Here is a 23,565-nt window from a genome sequence, read left to right on the forward strand (position 1 = left end):
GGTGTGTAATGGTACCTCATTGTGGTTTTGATTTGCATTTCTCTAATAATGAGTGATGTTGAGCACCTTTTCATGTGTTTGTTAGCCATCTGTATGTCTTCTTTGGAGAAATGTCTGTTTAGTTCTTTGGCCCACTTTTTGATTGGGTCATTTATTTTTCTGGAATTGAGCTTCAGGAGTTGCTTGTATATTTTTGAGATTAATCCTTTGTCTGTTTCTTCATTTGCTATTATTTTCTCCCAATCTGACGGCTGTCTTTTCACCTTACTTATAGTTTCTTTTGTAGTGCAAAAGCTTTTAAGTTTCATTAGGTCCCATTTGTTTAGTTTTGCTTTTATTTCCAATATTCTGGGAGGTGGGTCATAGAGGATCTTGCTGTGATTTATGTCGGAGAGTGTTTTGCCTATGTTCTCCTCTAGGAGTTTTATAGTTTCTGGTCTTACATTTAGATCTTTAATCCATTTTGAGTTTATTTTTGTGTATGGTGTTAGAAAGTGTTCTAGTTTCATTCTTTTGCAAGTGGTTGACCAGTTTTCCCAGCACCACTTGTTAAAGAGGTTGTCTTTTTTCCATTGTATATCCTTGCCTCCTTTGTCAAAGATAAGGTGTCCATAGGTTCGTGGATTTATCTCTGGGCTTTCTATTCTGTTCCATTGGTCTATATTTCTGTCTTTGTGCCAGTACCACACTGTCTTGATGACTGTGGCTTTGTAGTAGAGTCTGAAGTCAGGCAGGTTGATTCCTCCAGTTCCATTCTTCTTTTTCAAGATTGCTTTGGCTATTCGAGGTTTTTTGTACTTCCATACAAATTGTGAAATTCTTTGGTCTAGTTCTGTGAAAAATACCGTTGGTAGCTTGATAGGGATTGCATTGAATCTATAGATTGCTTTGGGTAGAATAGCCATTTTGACAATATTGATTCTTCCAATCCATGAACACGGTATGTTTCTCCATCTGTTTGTGTCCTCTTTGATTTCTTTCATCAGTGTTTTATAGTTTTCTATGTATAGGTCTTTTGTTTCTTTAGGTAGATATACTCCTAAGTATTTTATTCTTTTTGTTGCAATGGTGAATGGTATTGTTTCCTTAATTTCTCTTTCTGTTTTTTCATTGTTAGTATATAGGAATGCAAGGGATTTCTGTGTGTTAATTTTATATCCTGCAACTTTACTATATTCATTGATTAGTTCTAGTAATTTTCTGGTAGAGTCTTTAGGGTTTTCTATATAGAGGATCATGTCATCTGCAAACAGTGAGAGTTTCACTTCTTCTTTTCCTATCTGGATTCCTTTTACTTCTTTTTCTGCTCTGATTGCTGTGGCCAAAACTTCCAACACTATGTTGAACAGTAGTGGTGAGAGTGGGCACCCTTGTCTTGTTCCTGATTTCAGGGGAAATGCTTTCAATTTTTCACCATTGAGGGTGATGCTTGCTGTGGGTTTGTCATATATAGCTTTTATTATGTTGAGGTATGTTCCTTCTATTCCTGCTTTTTGGAGAGTTTTAATCATAAATGAGTGTTGAATTTTGTCAAAGGCTTTCTCTGCATCTATTGAGATAATCATATGGTTTTTATCTTTCAATTTGTTAATGTGGTGTATTACATTGATTGATTTGCGGATATTGAAGAATCCTTGCATTCCTGGGATAAAGCCCACTTGGTCGTGGTGTATGATTTTTTTAATATGTTGTTGGATTCTGTTTGCTAGAATTTTGTTAAGGATTTTTGCATCTATGTTCATCAGTGATATTGGCCTGTAGTTTTCTTTTTTTGTGGCATCTTTGTCTGGTTTTGGAATTAGGGTGATGGTGGCCTCATAGAATGAGTTTGGAAGTTTACCTTCTTCTGCAATTTTCTGGAAGAGTTTGAGTAAGGTAGGTGTTAGCTCTTCTCTAAATTTTTGGTAGAATTCAGCTGTGAAGCCATCTGGTCCTGGGCTTTTGTTTGCTGGAAGATTTTTGATTACACTTTCGATTTCCTTGCCTGTGATGGGTCTGTTAAGATCTTCTATTTCTTCCTGGTTCAGTTTTGGAAAGTTATACTTTTCTAAGAATTTGTCCATTTCATCCAAGTTGTCCATTTTATTGGCATAGAGCTGCTGGTAGTAGTCTCTTATGATCCTTTGTATTTCAGTGTTGTCTGTTGTGATCTCTCCATTTTCATTTCTAATTTTGTTAATTTGGTTCTTCTTTGTTTCTTAATGAGTCTTGCTAATGGTTTGTCAATTTTGTTTATTTTTTCAAAAAACCAGCTTTTAGCTTTGTTGATTTTTGCTATGGTCTCTTTAGTTTCTATTGCATTTATTTCTGCCTTAATTTTTAAGATTTCTTTCCTTCTGCTAACTCTGGGGTTCTTCATTTCTTCCTTCTCTAATTGCTTTAGGTGTAGAGTTAGGTTATTTATTTGGCTTTTTTCTTGTTTCTTGATGTAAGCCTGTAATGCTATGAACCTTCCCCTTAGCACTGCTTTTACAGTGTCCCATAGGTTTTGGGTTGTTGTGTTTTCATTTTCATTCATTTCTATACATATTTTGATTTCTTTTTTGATTTCTTCTATGATTTGTTGGTTATTCAGAAGCGTGTTCTTTAGCCTCCAGGTGTTTGAATTTTTAACAATTTTTTTCCTGTAATTGAGATCTAATCTTACTGCACTGTGGTCAGAAAAGATGACTGGAATGATTTCAATTTTTTTGAATTTTCCAAGACTAGATTTATGGCCCAGGATGTGATCTATTCTGGAGAAGGTTCCGTGTGCACTTGAGAAAAAGATGAAGTTGCTTGTTTTGGGGTGAAATGTCCTATAGATATCAATTAGGTCTAGCTGGTCCATTGTGTCATTTAAAGTTTGTGTTTCCTTGTTAATTTTCTGTTTAGTTGATCTGTCCAGAGTTGTGAGTGGGGTATTAAAGTCTCCCACTATTATTGTGTTACTATTAATTTCCTCTTTCATACTCGTTAGTGTTTGCCGTACATATTGCGGTGCTCCTATGTTGGGTGCATATATATTTATAATTGTTATATCTTCTTCTTGGATTGATCCTTTGATCATTATGTAGTGTCCTTCTTTGTCTCTTTTCACAGCCTTTATTTGAAAGTCTATTTTATCTGATATGAGTATTGCGACTCCTGCTTTCTTTTGGTCTCCATTTGCATGAAATATTTTTTTTCCAGCCCTTCACTTTTAGTCTGTATGTGTCTCTTGTTTTGAGGTGGGTCTCTTGTAGACAGCATATATGGGGGTCTTGTTTTTGTATCCATTCAGCCACTCTTTGTCTTTTGGTTGGGGCATTCAACCCATTTACATTTAAGGTAATTATTGATAGGTGTGGTCCCGTTGCCATTTACTTTGTTGTTTTGGGTTCACGTTTATACAACCTTTCTGCATTTCCTGTCTAGAGAAGATCCTTTAGCATTTGTTGAAGAGCTGGTTTGGTGGTGCTGAATTCTCTCAGCTTTTGCTTATCTGTAAAGCTTTTGAGTTCTCCTTCATATCTGAATGAGATCCTTGCTGGATACAGTAATCTAGGTTGTAGGTTATTCTCTTTCATTACTTTCAGGACGTCCTGCCATTCCCTTCTGGCCTGGAGGGTTTCTATTGATAGGTCAGCTGTTATCCTTATGGGAATCCCTTTGTGTGTTATTTGTTGTTTCTCCCTTGCTGCTTTTAATATTTGTTCTTTGTGTTTGATCTTTGTTAGTTTGATTAATATGTGTCTTGGGGTGTTTCGCCTTGGGTTTATCCTGTTTGGGACTCTCTGGGTTTCTTGGACTTGAGTGGCTATTTCCTTCCCCATTTTAGGGAAGTTTTCAGCTATTATCTCCTCGAGTATTTTCTCATGGCCTTTCTTTTTGTCTTCTTCTTCTGGGACTCCTATGATTCGAATGTTGGGGCGTTTCACAGTGTCCCAGAGGTCCCTGAGGTTGTCCTCATTTCTTTTGATCCTTTTTTCTTTTTTCCTCTCTGCTTCATTTATTTCCACCATTTTATCTTCTACCTCACTTATCCTATCTTCTGCCTCCGTTATTCTACTCTTGGTTCCCTCCAAAGTGTTTTTGATCTCATTCATTGCATTGTTCATTTTTAATTGACTCTTTTTTATTTCTTCTAGGTCTTTATTAAACAATTCTTGTATCTTTTTAATCTTTGTCTCCAGGCTATTTATCTGTAACTCCATTTTGTTTTCAAGATTTTGGATCATTTTTATTATCATTATTCTAAATTCTTTTTCAGGTAGATTCCCTATCTCCTCCTCTTTTGTTTGACTTGGTGGGCATTTTTCATGTTCCTTTACCTGTTGGGTATTTCTTTGCCTTTTCATCTTGTTTAGATTGCTGTGTCTGGAGTGGACTTTCTGTATTCTGGAGGTCTGTGGTTCCTTTTTATTGTGGAGGATTTACCCAGTGGGTGGGGTTAGACGATTGGCTTGTCAAGGTTTCCCGGTTAGGGAAGCTTGCGTCAGTGTACTGGTGCGTGGAACTTGATTTCTTCTTTTTGGAGAGCAATGGAGTGCCCAGTAATGAGTTTTGAGATGGGTCTATGTGTTAGGTGTCACCTTGGGCAGTCTGTATGTTGACATTCGGGGCTATGTTCCTGTGTTGCTGGAGAATTTGCGTGGTATGTCTTGCTCTAAAACTTACTGGCTCTTGGGTGGTGGTTGGTTTCAGTGTAGGTATGGAGGCTTTTGGACGGTCACTTATTGCTTAAAGTTCCATGTAGTCAGGAGTTTTCTGGTGTTCTCAGGTTTTGGGCTTAAGTTTCCTGCCTCTGGATTTCAGTTTTATTCTTCCTGTAGTCTCAGGACTTCTCCAACTCTACAGCACTGATAATAAAACTTCTAGGTTAATGGCGAAAAGATTCTCCCCTGTTAGGGACACCCAGAGAGGTTCACAGAGTTACATGAACAGGAGAAAAGGGAGGAGGGAGATAGAGATGAGCAGGAGGAGAAAAAGGGGGACTCAAGAGGAGAGAGACAGATCTACGGAGCTGTCTGTTCCCAGAGTGTTCTCCGTATCTCAGACACCTACAAGGATTCACAGAATTGGATTGGGAAGAGAAGGGGAAAGGAGGAAATAGAGGTGTTCTGAGGTAGAAAACAGAGAGTCAAGATTGGGAGAGAATAATCTTCGGTTTAAAGATAGGGCTTCTCTTTTTTTTTTTTTGGTAAGGTTATAGTGTAGTGAAAATGAAAATGAAGAGTAGTAGAGGAGTACTAGAGGACTTTAAAAGAAATAAGAGAAAAAGAAAAATAGAAAATAAAAGAGAAAACGGAAAGGAAAAAAAAGAAGAAAAAAGAAAAAAAGAAAAAGAAAAAAAAGAAAAAAAAACAAAAAAAAAAAAAGGAAGAAAGAAAAAAAAAATTTTTTTTCCCCCTAATTAAAAAAATCGTAAAAATCTATGTAAATGAAAGTTAAGGAGTAATGGGGGAGTAATAGGGAATTTTAAAAGAAAATAAAAGAGAAAAAATAAAAAAGAAAAAATATAAAAAGAAAAAAAAAATTTTTTTTTTCCTTACTTAGAAAAAAAAAAGTAAAAATATATCTAGGAGTTTCTCTGGAGCTGCTGCGGTCAGTGTGGGTTCGGCTCAGTTTCAGATAGCTCCTCGTTCCAGCTTACACTTCTCGATATCTACAGGGCCCTTCCGGTGAAGTCGGTGTTTTCTACAGGGATTTAAATCTGTTGCACCAGTCCCTTCTGAAGCGGTTCCCTTTGTTTATTTGGCTTCTGTTTGCCGGTCTCTTCAGAGCCTCATTTCCGCCCTGACACAGGCAGGCGGAGGTGGGCTCTTATTCAGTTAGCTAGGTCCGTTGCGCTGCTGGGATGGGCTGGCGCTGCGGGGCGGGGCTGACGCTGCGGGGAGGGGCTGGCCCTGCAGGGGCGGGCTGGCGCTGCCGGGAGGGACTGACGCTGCTTTCGCCGTCTGCCGCTGCTCAGGCTCCCGGCTGTTCTATATGGAGCGCGCCCCGCGCTGCGCTAGGTTCCAGCCCTCGGGTGTTACACAAAAGCGTGGAAGGAAAAGCTGCGCCTGCTCTCTGTGCCTTCCCCGTCAGAGCGGTCCAGGCAGCCAGGGGCTTGGTGGGCGCACTATCCCCAGGTGTGGCACACTCACTCCCTTCCGCGGACCCAGTCTCAGTTTCCGCTGACGCCAGTCGGGTGCGCGCGCCTTCCGCCCTCTGCATCCCCAGCCCCAGTCCCCGCCCGCGCCGGTCGGGTGCCTGCGCCCTGTGTCTCGCCGCGACCTTCCCCTCCCCCCTGCCTCCTGCCTCCGGCGGGGCTGGGCGGGTCCGCAGCCTGCGACCTCTTCTTGGGACTTTCTCCGTCCCTTTGTTCTGCAAACGGCCGGCAGTGTGTTCGGGCCGGTTAATTTTCTCTCTTTTGGTCTCCCACAGTTCAAGTTGGCACCTCACAGAAGCTCCCTCCGATTGTCCTCAGGGCACTCAGGCCCGGACCCTAGCCCAAGCAAGGCCGCCTAAGACTCCCTTCCCGGGACGGGTCTCCGTCCTTAGCTCTTTTGTCTCACTTTTTATCTTTTATATTTTGTCCTACCTCCTTTCGAAGACAATGGTCTGCTTTTCTGGGCGCCTGATGACCTCAGCTAGCGATCAGAAGTTGTTTTGTGAGGTTTGCTCTGCATTCAGTTATTCTTTTGATGAATTTGTAGGAGAGAAAGTGGTCTCCCCGTCCTACTCCTCCGCCATCTTGGCTCCTCCTCTCCGGAGCTTTTGTTTTTTAATTACAAACTCAATTTCACTATTAGTGATAGGCCTGTTCAAATTGTCTGTTTCTTCCTGATTCAGTTTTGGCAAGTTTTATGTTTCTAGAAACTTGTCCATTTCTTCTAGGATGCCGAATTTGTTGGCATATAACTATCTGTAGCATTCTCTTATTATTTTTTGTATCTCTGTGAAATTGGTTGTTATTTCTCCTCTTTCATATCTTATGTTGTTCATTTTGGTTCTCTCTCTTTTCTTCTTGATGAGCCTGGCTAAAGTCTTATAATTTTGTTTATCTTTTCAAAGAACAACTCTTGGTTTCCTATTTTCTAATGTGGGGTATGTTATTTTTTTGGTCTATTTATTTCCTCTCTGATCTTTATGATTTCCTTCCTTCTGCTGACTTTGGAATATGTTCTTTTTCTAACTCCTTTACATTGTTTAGGTCTTAAGGAAGGCACGTATCCCTATAACTTTCCTTCTGGAACTGCTTTTGTTGCATTCCACAGATTTTAGAAAGTTGTGTTTCTATTTTTACTTATCTTGAGGTATTTTCTCTTCTACTCTCTGATCTTGTCATTGACCTATTGGTTTCTTACTAGCATGTTGTTTCCTCTCCATGTGTTTTTGCTTGTCTTTTCTGTAATTGATTTCCCTTTCATACCCTTGTGGTTGGAAAAAGTGCTTCACATAATTTCTATCCTCTTAAAATTGTTGAGACTTCCTTTGTGGCCTAGCTTGTGGTCTATCCTGGAGAACGTTCCATGTGCACTTGAAAAGAATGTATATCCTGCTCTTTTTAGATGCAATGTCCTTAATATCTATTAAGTCCATTGGTCTACTTTGTCATTTAAGACCACTGCTGCCTTACTAATTTTTTGCATGATCTATCCATTGATGTATGTGGGGGTGTAAGGTCTCACACTATTATCGTATTATTGTCAATTTCTCTGTTTATATCTGGTAATATTTGCTTATATATTTAGGTGCTCCTGTATCGTGTACATATATATTAACAAGTATAATATCCTTTCTTGTACTGATTCCTTCTTTGGTTTCTGTTATAGCCTCTGTTTTAAAGTCTATTTTGTCTGATATGAGTGTAAATGCTCCTGCTTTCTTGTCATTTTCATTTACATGAAGTATCTTTTTCCATCCTCTCACTTTCTGTGTGTGTTGTGTGTGTGTCTTTAGCTCTACAGTGAGTGTCCTGTAGAAAGTATATAGATAAGTCTTGTTTTTATATCCAGTCAGGTATCCTATGTCTTTCAATTAGAGCATTTAGTCCATTTACATTTAAGGTAATTATTCATATGAATGTTCTCACTGTTATTTTGTTAACTGTTTGGGGTGTTTTTTTTAGACTTTTTAGTTCCTTTCTTCTTCTTTTGTTCTCTTGTGATTTGATGACTATCTTCAGCATTATGTTTGGATTCCTTTTTCTTTCTTGTGTGTACATCCAATATTGATTTTTGGTTTGTGGTTACCATGATGTTTTTATATAGCAATATATAAAATATGCTATAAATATCATACAAATAATATATACATGATTCTTTTAAATTGCTGATCTCTTAATTTCAAATGCATCTTAACAACCCTGCATCTGTACTGTCCTCCCCTCATGATTAAAGTTTTTTGATATCTTAATTTACATCTAGTTGTTTTGTGTATCCCTTAAGATCCATTGTTTTCTGTAAGGATATGTCATCTAATTTCCACATTACTGAATCTTCCAGTTTTACATTTTATTGAATTCTAATTTCATTCCACTGTGGTCAGAGAAGATACTCTATATGATTTCAGTTTTTTAAAATGTGTTGACTTGTTTTGTGGCCTAACATACTGTCTATCCTAGAGAATGTCACATGTGCACTTGAGGGAAAATATGTAGGCTATTGTTGAGTAAAGGGTTCTATAGATGTCTATTGGGCCTCTTGTTTCCTCATTGGGCTTCGGCCTAGTTGTCAATCCATTGATGAAAGTGATGTATTAAACTCTCTATTAATATAGAACTGGCTATTATTCCCTTCAATTCTGTTGGTTCTGCTTCATATATTATGAGGCTCTGTTTTTAGGTGTGTATAGGTTTATAATTTTTATCATATTAATGCACTGACTCTTTTATCAATACATAATGTCATTCTATGCCTCCTGTAACAATTTTTGTCTTTAAGTTTATTTTGGTCTGGTATTAGCATATATATCCCAGCTCTCTTTTGGTTACTATTTGTATGTTATATCTTTTTCCATCCTTTCACTTTCAATCTGTTTGCATCACTGGATCTAAAGTGAAGTCTACTGTAGACAGCACATATTTGGATAATTTTTTAATCAATTCTGTCTCTGCCTTTTAATTGGAGATTTTAATCTATATAATTTAAAGCAATTACTAAAAGGAAATATTTACTTCTTCCATTTGCTGTTTGTTTTCTATGCCTTATACCTGTTTTGTTCTCAACCCTCCATTACTGTCTTCTTTTGCGATTAACTGATTTTTGTGATAGGGTGCCAGTTTTTAGGTTTTTCCTTAGTAGTTAACCTCAGAATTACAGTTAACATATTAACTTTATAACAAGTTTGAATTAATACCAACTTAGTATCAATAGTACACATATCTCTGGTCCTGTATAGCTCTGCTGCCACCCTATATTACTATTCTCACAACCAACATTTTTATACATGTGTGCCCATTAACACAGATTTTAAATTATTTACTGGCTTTTGTATTTACCTAGTACCCGATGAACTATGGACGGAGGTTTGTGACATTGTACAGGAGACAGGAATCAAGACCATCTCCAAGAAAAAGAAATGCAAAAAAGCAAAATGACTGTCTGAGGAGGCCTTACAAATACCTGTGAAAAGAAGGGAAGCAAAAAGCAAAAGAGAAAAGGAAAGAAATACCCATTTGAATGCAGAGTTCCAAAGAATACCAAGGAGAGCTAAGAAAGCCTTCCTCAGCAATCAATGCAAAGAAATAGAGGAAAACAATAGAATGGGAAAGACTAGAGATCTCTTCAAGAAAATTAGAGATACCAAGGGAACATTTCATGCAAGATAGGCTCAATAAAGGACAGAAATGGTGTGGACCTAACAGAAGCAGAAGATATTAAGAAGAGGTGGCAAGAACATACAGAAGAACTGTACAAAAAAGATCTTCATGACCCAGATAATCACAATGGTGTGATCACTCACCTAGAGGCAGACATCCTGGAATGTGAAGTCAGGTGGGCCTTAGGAAGCATCACTATGAACAAAGCTAGTGGAGGTGATGGAATTCCAGTTGAGCTATTTCAAATCCTGAAAGATGATGCTGTGAAAGTGCTGCACTCAATATGCCAGCAAATTTGGAAAACTCAGCAGTGGCCACAGGACTGGAAAAGGTCAGTTTTCATTCCAGTCCCAAAGAAAGGCAATCCCAAAGAATGGTCAAACTACCGCACAACTGCACTCATCTCACACGCTAGTAAAGTAATGCTTAAAATTCTCCAAGCCAGGCTTCAGCAATATGTGAACCGTGAACTTCCAGATGTTCAAGCTGGTTTTAGAAAAGGCAGAGGAACCAGAGATCAAATTGCCAACATTTGCTGGATCACCTAAAAAGCAAGAGAGTTCCAGAAAAACATCTATTTCTTCTTTATTGACAATGCCAAAGCCTTTGACTGTGTGGATCACAATAAACTGTGGAAAATTCTGAAAGAGATGGGAATACCAGACCACCTGACCTGCCTCTTGAGAAACCTGTATGCAGGTCAGGAAGCAACAGTTAGAACTGGACATGGAACAACAGCCTGGTTCCAAATAGGAAAAGGAGTATGTCAAGGCTGTATATTGTCACCATGCTTATTTAAGTTAGATGCAGAGTACATCATGAGAAACGCTGGGCTGGAGCAAGCACAAGCTGGAATCAAGACTGCTGGGAGAAATATTAATAACCTCAGATATGCCGATGACACCACCCTTATGGCAGAAAAGTGAAGAAGAATTAAAGAGCCTCTGGATGAAAGTGAAAGAGGAGAGTGAAAAAGTTGGCTTAAGGCTCAACATTCAGAAAACTAAGATCATGGCATCCGGTCCCATCACTTCATGGCAAATAGATGGGGAAACAGTGGAAACAGTGGCTGACTTTATTTTTCTGGGCTCCAAAATCACTGCAGATGGTGATTGCAGCCATGAAATTAAAAGATGTTTACTCCTTGGAAGGAAAGTTATGACCAACCTAGACAGCATATTAAAAAGCAGAGACATTACTTTGTCAAGAAAGGTCCATCTAGTCAAGGGTATGGTTTTTCCAGTGGTCATGTATGGATGTGAGAGTTGGACTATAAAGAAAGCTGAGCCCTGAAGAATTGATGCTTTTGAATTGTGGTGTTGCAGAAGACTCTTGAGAGCCCCTTGGACTGCAAGGAGATCCAACCAGTCCATCCTAAAGGAGATTAGTCCTGGGTGTTCATTGGAAGGACTGATGTTGAAGCTGACACTCCAATACTTTGGCCACCTGATGCGAAGAGCTGACTCATTTGAAAAGACCCTGATGCTGGGAAAGATTGAGGGCAGAAGAAAAAGGGGACGACAGAGGATGAGATGGTTGGATTGCATCACCGACTCAATGGACATGGGTTTGGGTGGACTCTGGGAGTTGGTGATGGACAGGGAGGCCTGGCTACTGCGTTCATGGGGTTGCAAAGAGTTGGACACGACTGAGTGACTGAACTGAACTGAATGTAATTACCTTTACCTTTCTTAATTTCTTTTTATAGCCTCAAGGTACTGTTTAATACCCTTTCATTCAAGCCTGGAGAACATCCTTTAGTATTTTTTATAGGGCAAGTCTACTAGCGACAAACTCTTTGGGTTTTCTTACCTGGGAATGTTTCAGTCTCCAGTGACATCATCTGGGAGGGTGTAACATGCCTCCCTATGCTATCTGCTGCCATCAGTCACAGTTAAGAGACTAGATTCCCCCTTTAGTCTCTGCTGAAGCCATCTCTGCGGGCTAAGGAAGCACCACTCTGGGATGTCTACTGCTACCACATAAGGGGCAAGATACCAGCCTCCCCAGTAGGTCTCTGCTAACACTGGAGGGAGCAGCAACCATGGTGTTTGACTGGGGTAGAGTTAAGTATTGTCAAAAAAAGCTTATAACCAGCTTAGCTACCTCTTTCCCAGTCCTCCGGCTAGACAGCACATTTTCTTTCTGTTTGCATCTGTCAGTGGTTCTGGGTTGGAGGCTTTTCCTGTGCCCAGTCCAGGATACGTGAAAGATTTTTTTTAAACTCAGGGAACTCACTACTATGCTGTTCCTCAAGTCCTGAGGCCCTAGATGGCCTGCTTTCCTCTTTACATCTTTTAAAATTCTCTTACTGCCATATTATGCCTAGAGTTTTTAGTTGTACTTAGAGGAAAGTTGGAAGGAAGCAGGGAAAGATTAGTCCAAGCCATCTTGTACTCAGTTATGTTTTCTGATGTTTCATCTATATTTTCAACAAAATTTTCTTTGGACAGAGGAATACAACATATAATCTGACACCTTAAGAACTAAGAGGATCTATCAGGACTAATCTTCTCATTTCCTAGAAGAGATAGTAGGTCTGTCAGTCGAATTTGCTTACTTCCCACAAAGCCATAGAGCTACACAATAGCAAGGATAAGGATAAGACCACAGACAGACACATTTGTATAATGTTGTATAGCTTTCATTATGTTCTTTCATCATTTAAAATAAAGATAAATCCTGGGCCTAGATCTTCTTTCTGTAATCACTAAAACACTCACTAACATATTGTGATTTTCAGCTAACCTTCAGCATGCACTGTAGGACAGAACAGAGTAATAATTTGGAAGAAAAATGTCTGCAAATGCTCTTCAAATAGTTACTGAGTTTCCAATACATAAATACATAGAAGACTACCTCTTGGCACATACTAAATTTATATTTTGATGAGTAAAAATCAGGACGTTGTAGATACCTTGGAAAGCTTACAAACATGATTCATCTACATAACCAATATATTGAGGTGATGTGGTAACTAATGTACATTATATGAGATCATCTGAATATATTATAAAAGATCTCATGATATGTGATATATGCCTTCTGAGTTTTAATTTGATAAAGAATAAAGGCACAAAATTTTAGAAGCTGTGACATTTCTATATTGTTTACACACAATGTTTCTTGCTGTTTTCCTATAGATATTTGAAAACTACCAATGAGATATTTCATTTTACTCTCCTAAAAATGTATTTAACATGTATTTTAAATCGATTCAGTATGCATGCTATACTTTTAATCAAATTTACATTCTAAAAATGTATTACATAACACTTTAAGACACTTATATAATCAGCATTAATGTCAAGAAAGAGTGAGAGATCTAAAACTCTTAATTTCTCCCAGGAGAACTTACTATTTTGTATTATCAGCTATATACTAACTTGTGAAAAGCATACTTGAAATGATAAGATATTAATTTACAAAAACAATGTATTTATTTTTTAAAAAAGCATGGAGTATCAAATATTTCAGAACTTCAGGGCCTACAAACTGCCATTTGAGTTTAAGTGTACTATAGTCTTTCCTTCCAAATGAAATGAAGAGAGTATTTTATATCAAGTTGTATCTAAGAAATTTGGCTTTGAAGTTAAGCATCATGCCCAGCATATTTCCAGTGGGTTCAGTACTGCCTTAGAGACCCTATCCTAGCCAGATGACAAAGTCAGATGACAAATTAGCTGAATGGACTATGATTTCTTTTCAAGGCCATCTGTGTTCAATGCTACTTCTTCACAACAGTACACACATGACCAGAGGCACACAGCAACTAGTCCTTCCAGCAAGACCTTCCCATCACACCCTCTGACCCTGCTAAAATCAATCATCAGTAGAAGCTCGAGACCCCTAGGCCATTCACTGTGATTGGGATTCCTGTCCCCACAGGGTCTGGATGTATCCTAGCTGGACTTCATGCCTCCAATCCCCCCAACTTGAGAAAGCCTCCCACCACGTCCGTTAAGAAGTCAGGGCAGAGCACTGACAAATCCCCTGTATTCTCAACTTCTTTGAACATTCCTTCATCTCACCTTAGTTCAGTGCTTCTCAATCCTGACTGCACTTTCAGAACTTCTACAAACTCCCAGTGCTCAGGCCTCACCCCACACCATAGGTTCTGAGGATGGGGCCCAGGCCTCAGTAGGTTGAACTCCTGCCCCGTCTCAGATGATGGTGATGCCTGCAAAGATAAGCTCCGCTGGGCTGTGTTATACCCTGTGCTGTGCCCTCAGGGGCTGCTCCCCAGACAGAACTCTCGGGTCAGGAGGTCCCTCTCTCACAGCTCTAGCACCACCAGGTCTCAATCGAGCAGGCCAGCTGCTCTTTACTGCCACATTCAAACACGAAATCTCTCTCACATAAAATCTACTAGGCTTTCCAAATTGTGGACCAACACACAGGGACCTCTCCTAAGCCTGTTTCTTTGCATTTGCTTTTTCTCTATAGCAATGCTCTGAATTCTTCAGCCATTGAAAAGAAAAGTTCTCTTGTTTCTGTAAAACTCAATTTAACTGGTAACCTCAGCACTTCCATGAAGCCCTCCTGGTTTCTCAGAGCTTAGAAGTACTGCTAAAAGGCTTCTTCCACAGCGATTCACCCCACAGTGCTATTGAAGTGCTCACTGCATTGCTTGCAAAGAGCACTTGCCATTAAAAGGTAAGAAATTAGTGATATAAGTAGGAAAATTCAGAGCACATGAGTCTAGATGGAACCCCAGTTCATCAAATGTGGTGCTAATATAAAACTGAAAAGATTATCCTTCGGACCAAAAAAAAAATCTTCTTTGTATTAAACATAATTACACTGAAGCTGTGGTTCTATCACAATTACCATAAGAAATCTGGCATGAGATCAACACTATTAAAGAGATTTGGCTATTGAAGTACCATACAGGCCCTGAACAGAAAACAGACCTACAAGACAAGTACCAACCCTGTTGATGGCATTTTACTCACTTTGTATGCATACAAACAATGAACTAATAAATTAACTAACTCTCATTTTAACACTGCTCCATATAAAACTTCTGATTGCTTTTTTACCATTTACACTATGAAACAGTCTTTTTCTTTAAAAAAAAGAAGAAAAAAGTGTCACCTCTGGCCTCTAGCCTGAGCCAAAATACCACACCCTGCTCTCTGGCCTGTCCACAGGAAAACATGGAACCAAAACATTTGATTCTTTATATACTACTTGGCCCTTCTTGATCTTACCTATGGTGGCTCAGACAGTAAAGTGTCTGCCTACAATGTGGGAGACCAGGGTTTGATCCCTGGGTCGGGAAGATCCTCTGGAAAAGGAAATGGCAACCCACTCCAGTATGAAAAATAAGTATGAAAAACATACAGTATGAAAAATAAGATTGGTTTCTTTGAATTTATTCATTCCCCTAACTCCAGTGCCCCATCTGGATAACTTAATCCAGATGTTCATATCATGGTGATGTCTGGTCTAAACATGGGTCAGCTAGACTGCATTTTATGCTGAAAACCTATACCTCATATCTCTCACTTGATAAAAGTAGAGATGGACTTTTGATATACAAAGGAATGATCTATCTAAGGCCTTATCTATCTATCTATATATCTTTGTGCACATATCTGCAAATATACAAACTCTCTTACATACTTAAAACCTGATAGTGCATCACTGACTGGCCATACATACTTAAAACCTGATAGTGCATCACTGACTGGCCAAATCGTTTTTTAAACAGCATACTTTTTGGAGAAATAAAACATTTTCTCATTTATTATAATCTAGTCTCGGCCATTTATCAAGTTAAATAATATGAAAATGTTAAATCCAAAAATAATTCAAAAACTTTTTAACTTAATCTCTTTTCAAATCTACTAATAAATATAATTATTTTAATTATACCAGGCTTCTTGGTTTCTCCCCCAAGGACTACAGTTTTAAGCCCCACAGAAGAAGTCTCTGTAGTTAAGTATATATATATATACTTTTTTTCCCAAAGTCAGCTTGATTGTCCACACACACCAAGGAACATTTATTTTTTTTACCAGAGAAAAAGAATAACTCCAAGTATTTAAGTTCTCTGCAATAAAATGTGTTGTGAAGTGGTAAAAATAACCTCATGAGAGAAGAAGAAGGAGCAATGAAGAAAACACAGCAACCAAAAAACACTACAATCCCAAGCTAATGTGTGATAAACTCTTGTTTTCATTCTCATCTCTTCCAAGGAAAGCTATTGGCATAAGATATAAAAATTTAACTTTAATCACATAATACAGAGATGAGGTGACAGATTAAAGATGTCTGGAAATGTTCTTACCAACACCTTTAATGCTGGTGTATAACAATGTGTCCTAACCACTAAGTCCTTAGGATATTAACAGGTATTTCATAAATAAAGGGATGAATGGTCACACAAGCTAGAAAACTGCCAGCTTTAACAAAATTGACCAGGTTTCTTTACTGCAGAACTTCAAAGCCTTTAATGGGCTTGTGCGCACTGTGAATCTCCCAGAGCAGGTACAGAGGCAGCAAATTCATCTTACCACAGAGCTCTATTACTATCTCCCAGGAGGCTACTTTATCAAAAGTAGTTTGGGAAAGATTGAAACATATAGGTGCCCCATACAGGTGGTTAGGTGATGTACTCCTGGGGCCAATATTAGGAACTTGACATGGCATGAAGACAACGCACCATCATGTACCGACCACCCAAGACTTCCTCTAGTGTCCCACATTCAGTGGGTGAGGGGAGCACGGGGGAGGGGAGTGGAAGGGTTCTTCTGCCTGCTTTTCTTACACACCTGTTTCTGGAGTCTGAAATCTCCATAGTTAGGCAGCTGAGCTGGAGGCTTGGGCTGAGCGATGGGCTCACTGTTTACAATGTGATGGGAAATCTGGTAGACAAAGAAGCAGTCTCCTTCATTAACAGTGACTTGAGCATTCCCAGGCCCCCATCAGCTCCTTAGTCACCAGGCCCCAGAGCAAGCAGGAAACCCACATCGAGAGCTCAGATAAGAACTGCTGATAACAGCAGCACAGTTCACAACCAGGAAGTAACTACTGTCACTTGCGCAGCAGGAGAAACATAAGGAGGTTGGTCACAAAAGCCTTTTCAGACAAGTCTTCCATGCATTCATCCAGGTGACGCCCAAGCCCCACTCAGAAACCAGTAGCTGGTAGATAAGCACCTCCGGAATGTTGTGACAGTTTTACTGTTGGTGCAAATCCGGAGTCAGCTCATCTAGGTCCTTCTAGGGGTATGTGGTGAAAGTCTCAATTGCCAAGGCAATGGATCCCTGTCTTCCCATGCACACAGATACTTTGACTCCAACTGCAGGAAGGGGGAGAGACCTTCAGGAAATGGACCTTGGCTCTATTGTTTACCAACTATGTCACCATGGGTGACTTGCTTAACCCCTGTATGGTTCAATTTCCTCATCTGCTTTTCTAAAAGGTTAATAGAAGGGGGCAGCAGAGGATGAGATGGATTGACAGCATAACCAACTCAATGGATGTGAATCTGAGCAAATTCCAGAAGACAGTGAAGGACAGGAGAGCCTGGCACACTACGGTCCATTGGGTTACAAAGAGTCAGACACGACTTAGCAACTGAACAATAACAACAAAAATAATGTGTACCTATATCATGGGATTTTTGTGAAGATTAACTAAAACACTGAAAGCACTTAAGGGCTTCCCTGGAGGTCCAGTGGTTAAGACTGTGCTTCCAGTGCAGGGGCCCTGGGCTTGATACAGGGTTGGGGAACCAAGATCCCACATGCTGCACACCATGGCCAAAAAAAAGAAAACCGAGAAACAATTTTGCACAAACTCATGCTGTATTACAGATGCTCAATAAACACAGTTAGTAATTTAAATCCCATGCTCCAGCAGCCCAGGACTGTGGCCAAGGTCCTGTGTTCCTGCTGGGAAGTCAAGCCCAACTTCCTGCTGGGAAGTCAAGTTTGCTGGGAAGCCGAGTCCAAAGAATAGCAAGGAGAGGTAAGAAAGCTTTCCTCAGTGATCAATGCAAAGAAATAGAGGAAAACAATAGAACGGGAAAGACTAGAGATCTCTTCAAGAAAACTAGAGATACCAAGGGAACATTTCATGCAAAGATGGGCTCAATAAAGGACAGAAATGGTATGGACCTAACAGAAGGAGAAGATATTAAGAAGAGGTGGCAAGAATACACAGAAGAACTATACAAAAAGATCTTCATGACCCAGATAACCATGATGGTGTGATCACTCACCTAGAGGCAGACATCCTGGAATGTGAAGTCAAGTGGGCCTTAGGAAGCATCACTATGAACAAAGCTAGTGGAGGTGATGGAATTCCAGTTGAGCTATTTCAAATCCTGAAAGATGATGCTGTGAAAGTGCTGCACTCAATATGCCAGCAAATTTGGAAAACTCAGCAGTGGCCACAGGACTGGAAAAGGTCAGTTTTCATTCCACTCCCAAAGAAAGGCAATGCCAAAGAATGTTCAAACTACCGCACAATTGCACTCATCTCACATGCTAGTAAACTGATGCTTAAATTCTCCAGGCCAGGCTTCAGGAATACGTGAACCGTGAACTTCCAGATGTTCAAGCTGGTTTTAGAAAAGGCAGAGGAACCAGAGATCAAATTGCCAACATTCACTGGATCATCAAAAAAGCAAGCGAGTTCCAGAAAAACATCTACTTCTGCTTTATTGACTATGCCAAATCCTTTGACTGTGTGGATCACCACAAACTGTGGAAAATTCTGAAAGAGATGGGAATACCAGACCACCTTACCTGCCTCATGAGAAATCTGTATGCAAATCAGGAAGCAACAGTTAGAACCCGACATGGAACAACAGTCTGGTTCCAAATAGGGAAAGGAGTACGTCAAGGCTATATATTGGCACCCTGCTTATTTAACTTATATGCAAAGTACATCATGAGAAATGCTGGCCTGGATGAAACACAAGCTGGAATCAAGATTGTTGGGCGAAATATCAATAACCTCAGATATGCTGATGACACCACCTTTATGGCAGAAAGTGACGAGGAACTAAAAAGCCTCTTGATGAAAGTGAAAGAGGAGAGTGAAAAAGTTGGCTTAAAGCTCAACATTCAGAAAACTAAGATCATGGCATCCGGTCCCATCACTTCATGGCAAATAGATGGGGAAACAGTGGAAACAGTGGCTGACTTTATTTTTCCGGGCTCCAAAATCACTGCAGATGGTGACTACAGCCATGAAATTAAAAAACGCTACTTGGAAGAAAAGCTATAACCAACCTAGACAGCATATTAGAAAGCAGAGACGTAACTTTGCCAACAAAGGTCTGTCTAGTCAAAGCTATGGTTTGTCCAGTAGTCTTGTATGGATGTGAGGGTTGGACTATAAAGAAAGCTGAGCCCTGAAGAATTGATGCTTTTGAACTGTGGTGTTGGAGAAGACTCTTGAGAGTCCCTTGGACTGCAAGGAGATCCAACCAGTCAATTCTAAAGGAAATAAATCCTGAAAATTCACTGGAAGGACTGATGCTGAAGCTGAAACTCCAGTACTTTGGCTACCTGATGCAAAGAACTGATTCATTTGAAAAGACCCTGATGCTGGGAAAAACTGAAGGCAGGAGGAGAAGATGACAACAGAGGATGAGATGGCTGGATGGCATAACCGACTTAATGGACATGAGTTTGAGCAAGCTCCGGGGTTTGGTGATGGACAGGGAAGCCTGGCATGCAGCAGTCCATGGGGTTGCAAAGAGTCAGACATGACTGAGTGACTAAACTGAATAATTTAAATAAGTAGAAATCATAGCCAAAGAAGGACAAGGATGGAACTAAAGCTTTTGGTAGTAATGCACCCATGCTCAGTCATGTCCAACTCTTTGTGACCCCGTGGACTATATCCCATCGGGCTCCTCTGTCTACGGGATTTTCCGGACAAGAATACCTGAGTGGGTTGCCATTTCCTACTCCAGGGGATCTTCACAACCCAGGGGTCAAACTGGCATCTCTTGTGTCTCCTGCACTGGCAGGCAGACTCTTTACTGCTGTGCCACCTGGGAAGCCCCTGAACTAAAGCTTGGCAGGAGATAAATAGGAGAAATTCAATAAACACTTGTTGGTTAACCAAACTCTCATAAAGCTAATGCTGGACTATTGGAAAAATAAGTTCTCACTTGTTTATATGTGGGTCAGGAGGAATAGGGCTTTTAATTACCCTGAAAACTGAAGGAAGAAGCCAATGTCTCATGGTATTTACATCTTGAGGTTGAGTGGATACTGAAGACCATCTAATTCTCTTAAGAGAAGGACAAATCAATGTTAAAAGTGGTTTCAGTCACTCAGCGAGTCTTGAGATGCACCATATGGAAAGGTATGCTCTGAATTATCCAGAGCAATGAGGTAGAAAATGAGACTGTGTACAGAGACATTTGTCAACATTTTCTGCCAAAAGTTGTTAGAGGGTCCTTAAAGATAGTTTCTTCAGCAGCAATTAATGAAAGGAAGGATCTGTAGCACCCTTTACCACACTCTATGGATTTGCTGCTTGCTTCTCATTTTCAACTCTACAAAAAGTGATGAATAAAGACATAGTAGCATATGTCAAAAAGGCAGAATTCATTCACAAGTGAAACAGATTCAGGTGACACACTCTTCCAATCCTGCTAGATCAGCTTACTGTCCCAAAGGCAAATACCATCCTAAAAAAAGTACTGTGAACCCAAACCACAGCACTAAACCCATGCTGATGACCATTTATTTTTAGTTTATGCAGAATACCACTCCTCAAACACCAAGGAAAATATAGGCACTCAATGTACACATACTTCACAGAATATACATGTTCCCTAGCCACAATCAGAGAGGCACCCCTTCTGCTCCTCTTTGTGTGAAAAGCCACTTGCAACCCTCCATTGACAAGACTGAACTGCTTCACACATTTGCTTAAGGAGACTGTCTCTTCCATCTGAGGCTGGGGGCTGGCTGGATAGGAAGAAACTCAGCCATGCTCTGCTCTCCCAGTCCAGTCCAGACATCATGTTGGAAACCTGATTGGTCAGTTCAGTGGTGATCAACCCGTGCAAAGGAAGCATAGTGGGAGGACAACTCCCTACAGAAAGACAGTATGCAAAAATCAATGTTGTCTCCTACCTGAGATGGACAAGGTCTTGGAGGGAGCGCAGGTGGTGGAGGTAACAATCCTGACTTTGAAGCTGAAAAGAAAAACACACACTGTTAAGGACCACCAGGGCAGAGGCGGGAGGGAGGAAAGCCCTCTTCCACTTGTAAAACAGGAAGAGCTATTGCATTTAACGTGTTTAAATTTTTTTAATCTGTGGGCTATTTTTTTTTTAAAAAAGACCACATGCTATTCCAATCCCTTTTTCACTTCCATCCTATTCAAAGTCCAAATATTTATATACGCTGTTGTAATTAAGATAGTGTAAAACAGTAAGTAAATGACACCCTTTGATCAAAAAGACCGGGATGAAGAACAGGATGGACAGTCAATCCCTCATTATTCCGATATTAATTATTTAGTTTCAAATACTCTAGGCCCTTTGGCTCCTCGCCTATTTCTCGCAAGCTCTCAGCCATTACACTGCTCATTATCTTGAGTTGGGAGCCAGAACCCTAATAAGGCAGTGCTGCTGCCCTGTAAGTCAGTGGGTCTGACAGCAGTAGGGGAGGCTGAAAATGATGGACTAAAATGATATTTAGGGATTCTTCAAAGATCTCAATTTCTGATAATTAAACCTGTTTCTAAAATAATCTGGCCCCATTTGAAGCATCTTCTGAAAGAAAGTTTCATTCTAACTTTTTGAAAAATTTTATGAGATATAGAGAAAACTGGAGTTAAGCCAAGAATGTCTGAGTTGTAACTTAACAATGAAAACAAACATCTGCTATTGAATTATAAATAAGGCTCATGATCACATGCAAGAAATGAGTTTATTATCACACACTGGTCAAGTAAAACCACATTCTTTACAAACTTCTTTGAAAAGCGTACCATGCTCTATATAACTATAGGCAGTTTACTTCCAAATCTGTAATATGTGTGCTAATATTTGGACAACTTTCTATGCCTTAAAAATAAATCACAGCAATGTGCCAAGAACATAAAAGTTTTTGCAAATCACTTTTGATTTGATCCAGCTAGATCAGACAAGCTAGAAGATGGAGTTCAGGGCTTTCCACAAAAGTAACTCAGAGTAATTTCATAGAGATTTTCCTCCTGAGCCAGTGCATGAATACAGTACAACCATGTGGGCCCATCAGCAATTTCTCTCAATCTGTCTTTCATTAAAATTTATTAAACACATCAGTAAGTCAAAACTCCAAAAATGTTGAGACCATGAAGAGCCTTCAGTAACAAACCACGTAGCAAGAGAAAATGACAAAAGTCTCAGGAATTATCTACCTCAGGGCCCCCACTCTATCGGTCCTCAGAGATTGGGCCTTTAAATTGCCAGTTATTTTAAAAAAATAAAACAAAAAAACAAAAATAAACACAAAATCTATGCTTGCCTTTAAAGGAAAGGCCTTTCACCAGAATGGAGTCTATGTTAAAGCAACCCTTCATTAACAAAACAGGACTAAGAAATGATAAGACATTTAATTAAATGAGTTCTGATTCGAGCCAAGATAGAGTAACTGAAGCCAGATTTACCCTCCTTTTTGAAAAAGCCAAAAACAAATATGTAGATGTTTTTTATATAAAATAAACAGTTTCTTTGACACTAGGAAATCAGGCAACAAAACAAAGCAGGTGAGTCATGTGACTCACTGTCCCTGCTGACAGCCCTGCAAGTTACTAGAAAAAAGAATCTGCCTCCAGATTCGTGTCTGATTAATTTCATTTTTATTATTTAATTTTTCAAAAACAAATGCCCTATTTTTATAAATGATGTTAAGGTGTGCTTCTGAATATACTTTCGGATAAAAATATATCACAAATATTAACAAATATAAACAAGGGTCCCTTTAGTCAAAGCTATGGTTTTTCCAGTAGTCACGTAGGAATATAAGAGCTGGACTATAAAGAAGGCTGAGCTCCAAAGAATTGATGCTTTCAAACTGTGGTTCTGAAGAAGACTCTTAAGTGTTCCTTGTACAACAAGGAGATCAAACCAGTCAATCCTAAAGGAAATCAACCCTGAATATTTACTGGAAGGACGGATGCTGAAGCTGAAGCTCCAATACTTTGGCCACCTGATGCGAAGAGCCGACTCTTTGGAAAAAACCCTGATGCTGGGAAAGACTGAAAGCAAAAAGAGAAGGGGACAGCAGAGGATGATATGGTTACATAATATCACCAACTCAAAGGACATGAGCTTGAGCAAACTCGGGGAGATAGTGAAGGACAGGGAGTCTGGAGTGCTGCAGTTCATGGGGTTGCAAAGAGTTAGACATGATTTAGTGACTGAACAACAGCAACTTGATCTCAAGGGTAACGCATACACTATTTCACTACGAAGCATGGCATTTGCTGTATGTTTGTTTTCAGTTCAGTTCAGTTGCTCAGTCATGTCTGACTCTTTGTGACCCCACGAACCACAGCACGCCAGGCCTCCCTGTCCATCACCAACTCCCAGAGTCCACCCAAACCCATGTCCATTGACTCGGTGATGCAATCCAACCATCTTATCCTCTCTCGTCCCCTTCTCCTCCTGCCCTCAATCTCTCCCAGCATCAGGGTCTTTTCCAATGAGTGAGCCCCTCGCATCAGGTGGCCAAAGTACTGGAGTTTCAGCTTCAGCATCAGTCCTTCCAATGAACACCCAGGACTGATCTCCTTCAGGACAGACTGGTTAGATCTCCTTGCAGTCC

General features: G+C 39.8%; 1 protein-coding gene across 3 annotated transcripts in view; it reads right to left on the reverse strand.

Moving 5' to 3' along the window:
- REPS2 (RALBP1 associated Eps domain containing 2) overlaps positions 1-23,565 on the reverse strand; it is a 268,277-nt gene that overhangs the window by 49,948 nt on the left and 194,764 nt on the right. For all 3 annotated transcript variants that reach the window (XM_043896996.1, XM_043896995.1, XM_043896993.1), the window contains one exon: positions 20,884-20,945. In XM_043896996.1, the coding sequence (XP_043752931.1) occupies positions 20,884-20,945 (62 nt within the window). The remainder of the gene's footprint in view (positions 1-20,883; positions 20,946-23,565) is intronic.

Source organism: Cervus elaphus, chromosome X (genome assembly GCF_910594005.1).
Source record: "Cervus elaphus chromosome X, mCerEla1.1, whole genome shotgun sequence".
Classification (NCBI taxonomy): Eukaryota; Metazoa; Chordata; class Mammalia; order Artiodactyla; family Cervidae; genus Cervus; species Cervus elaphus.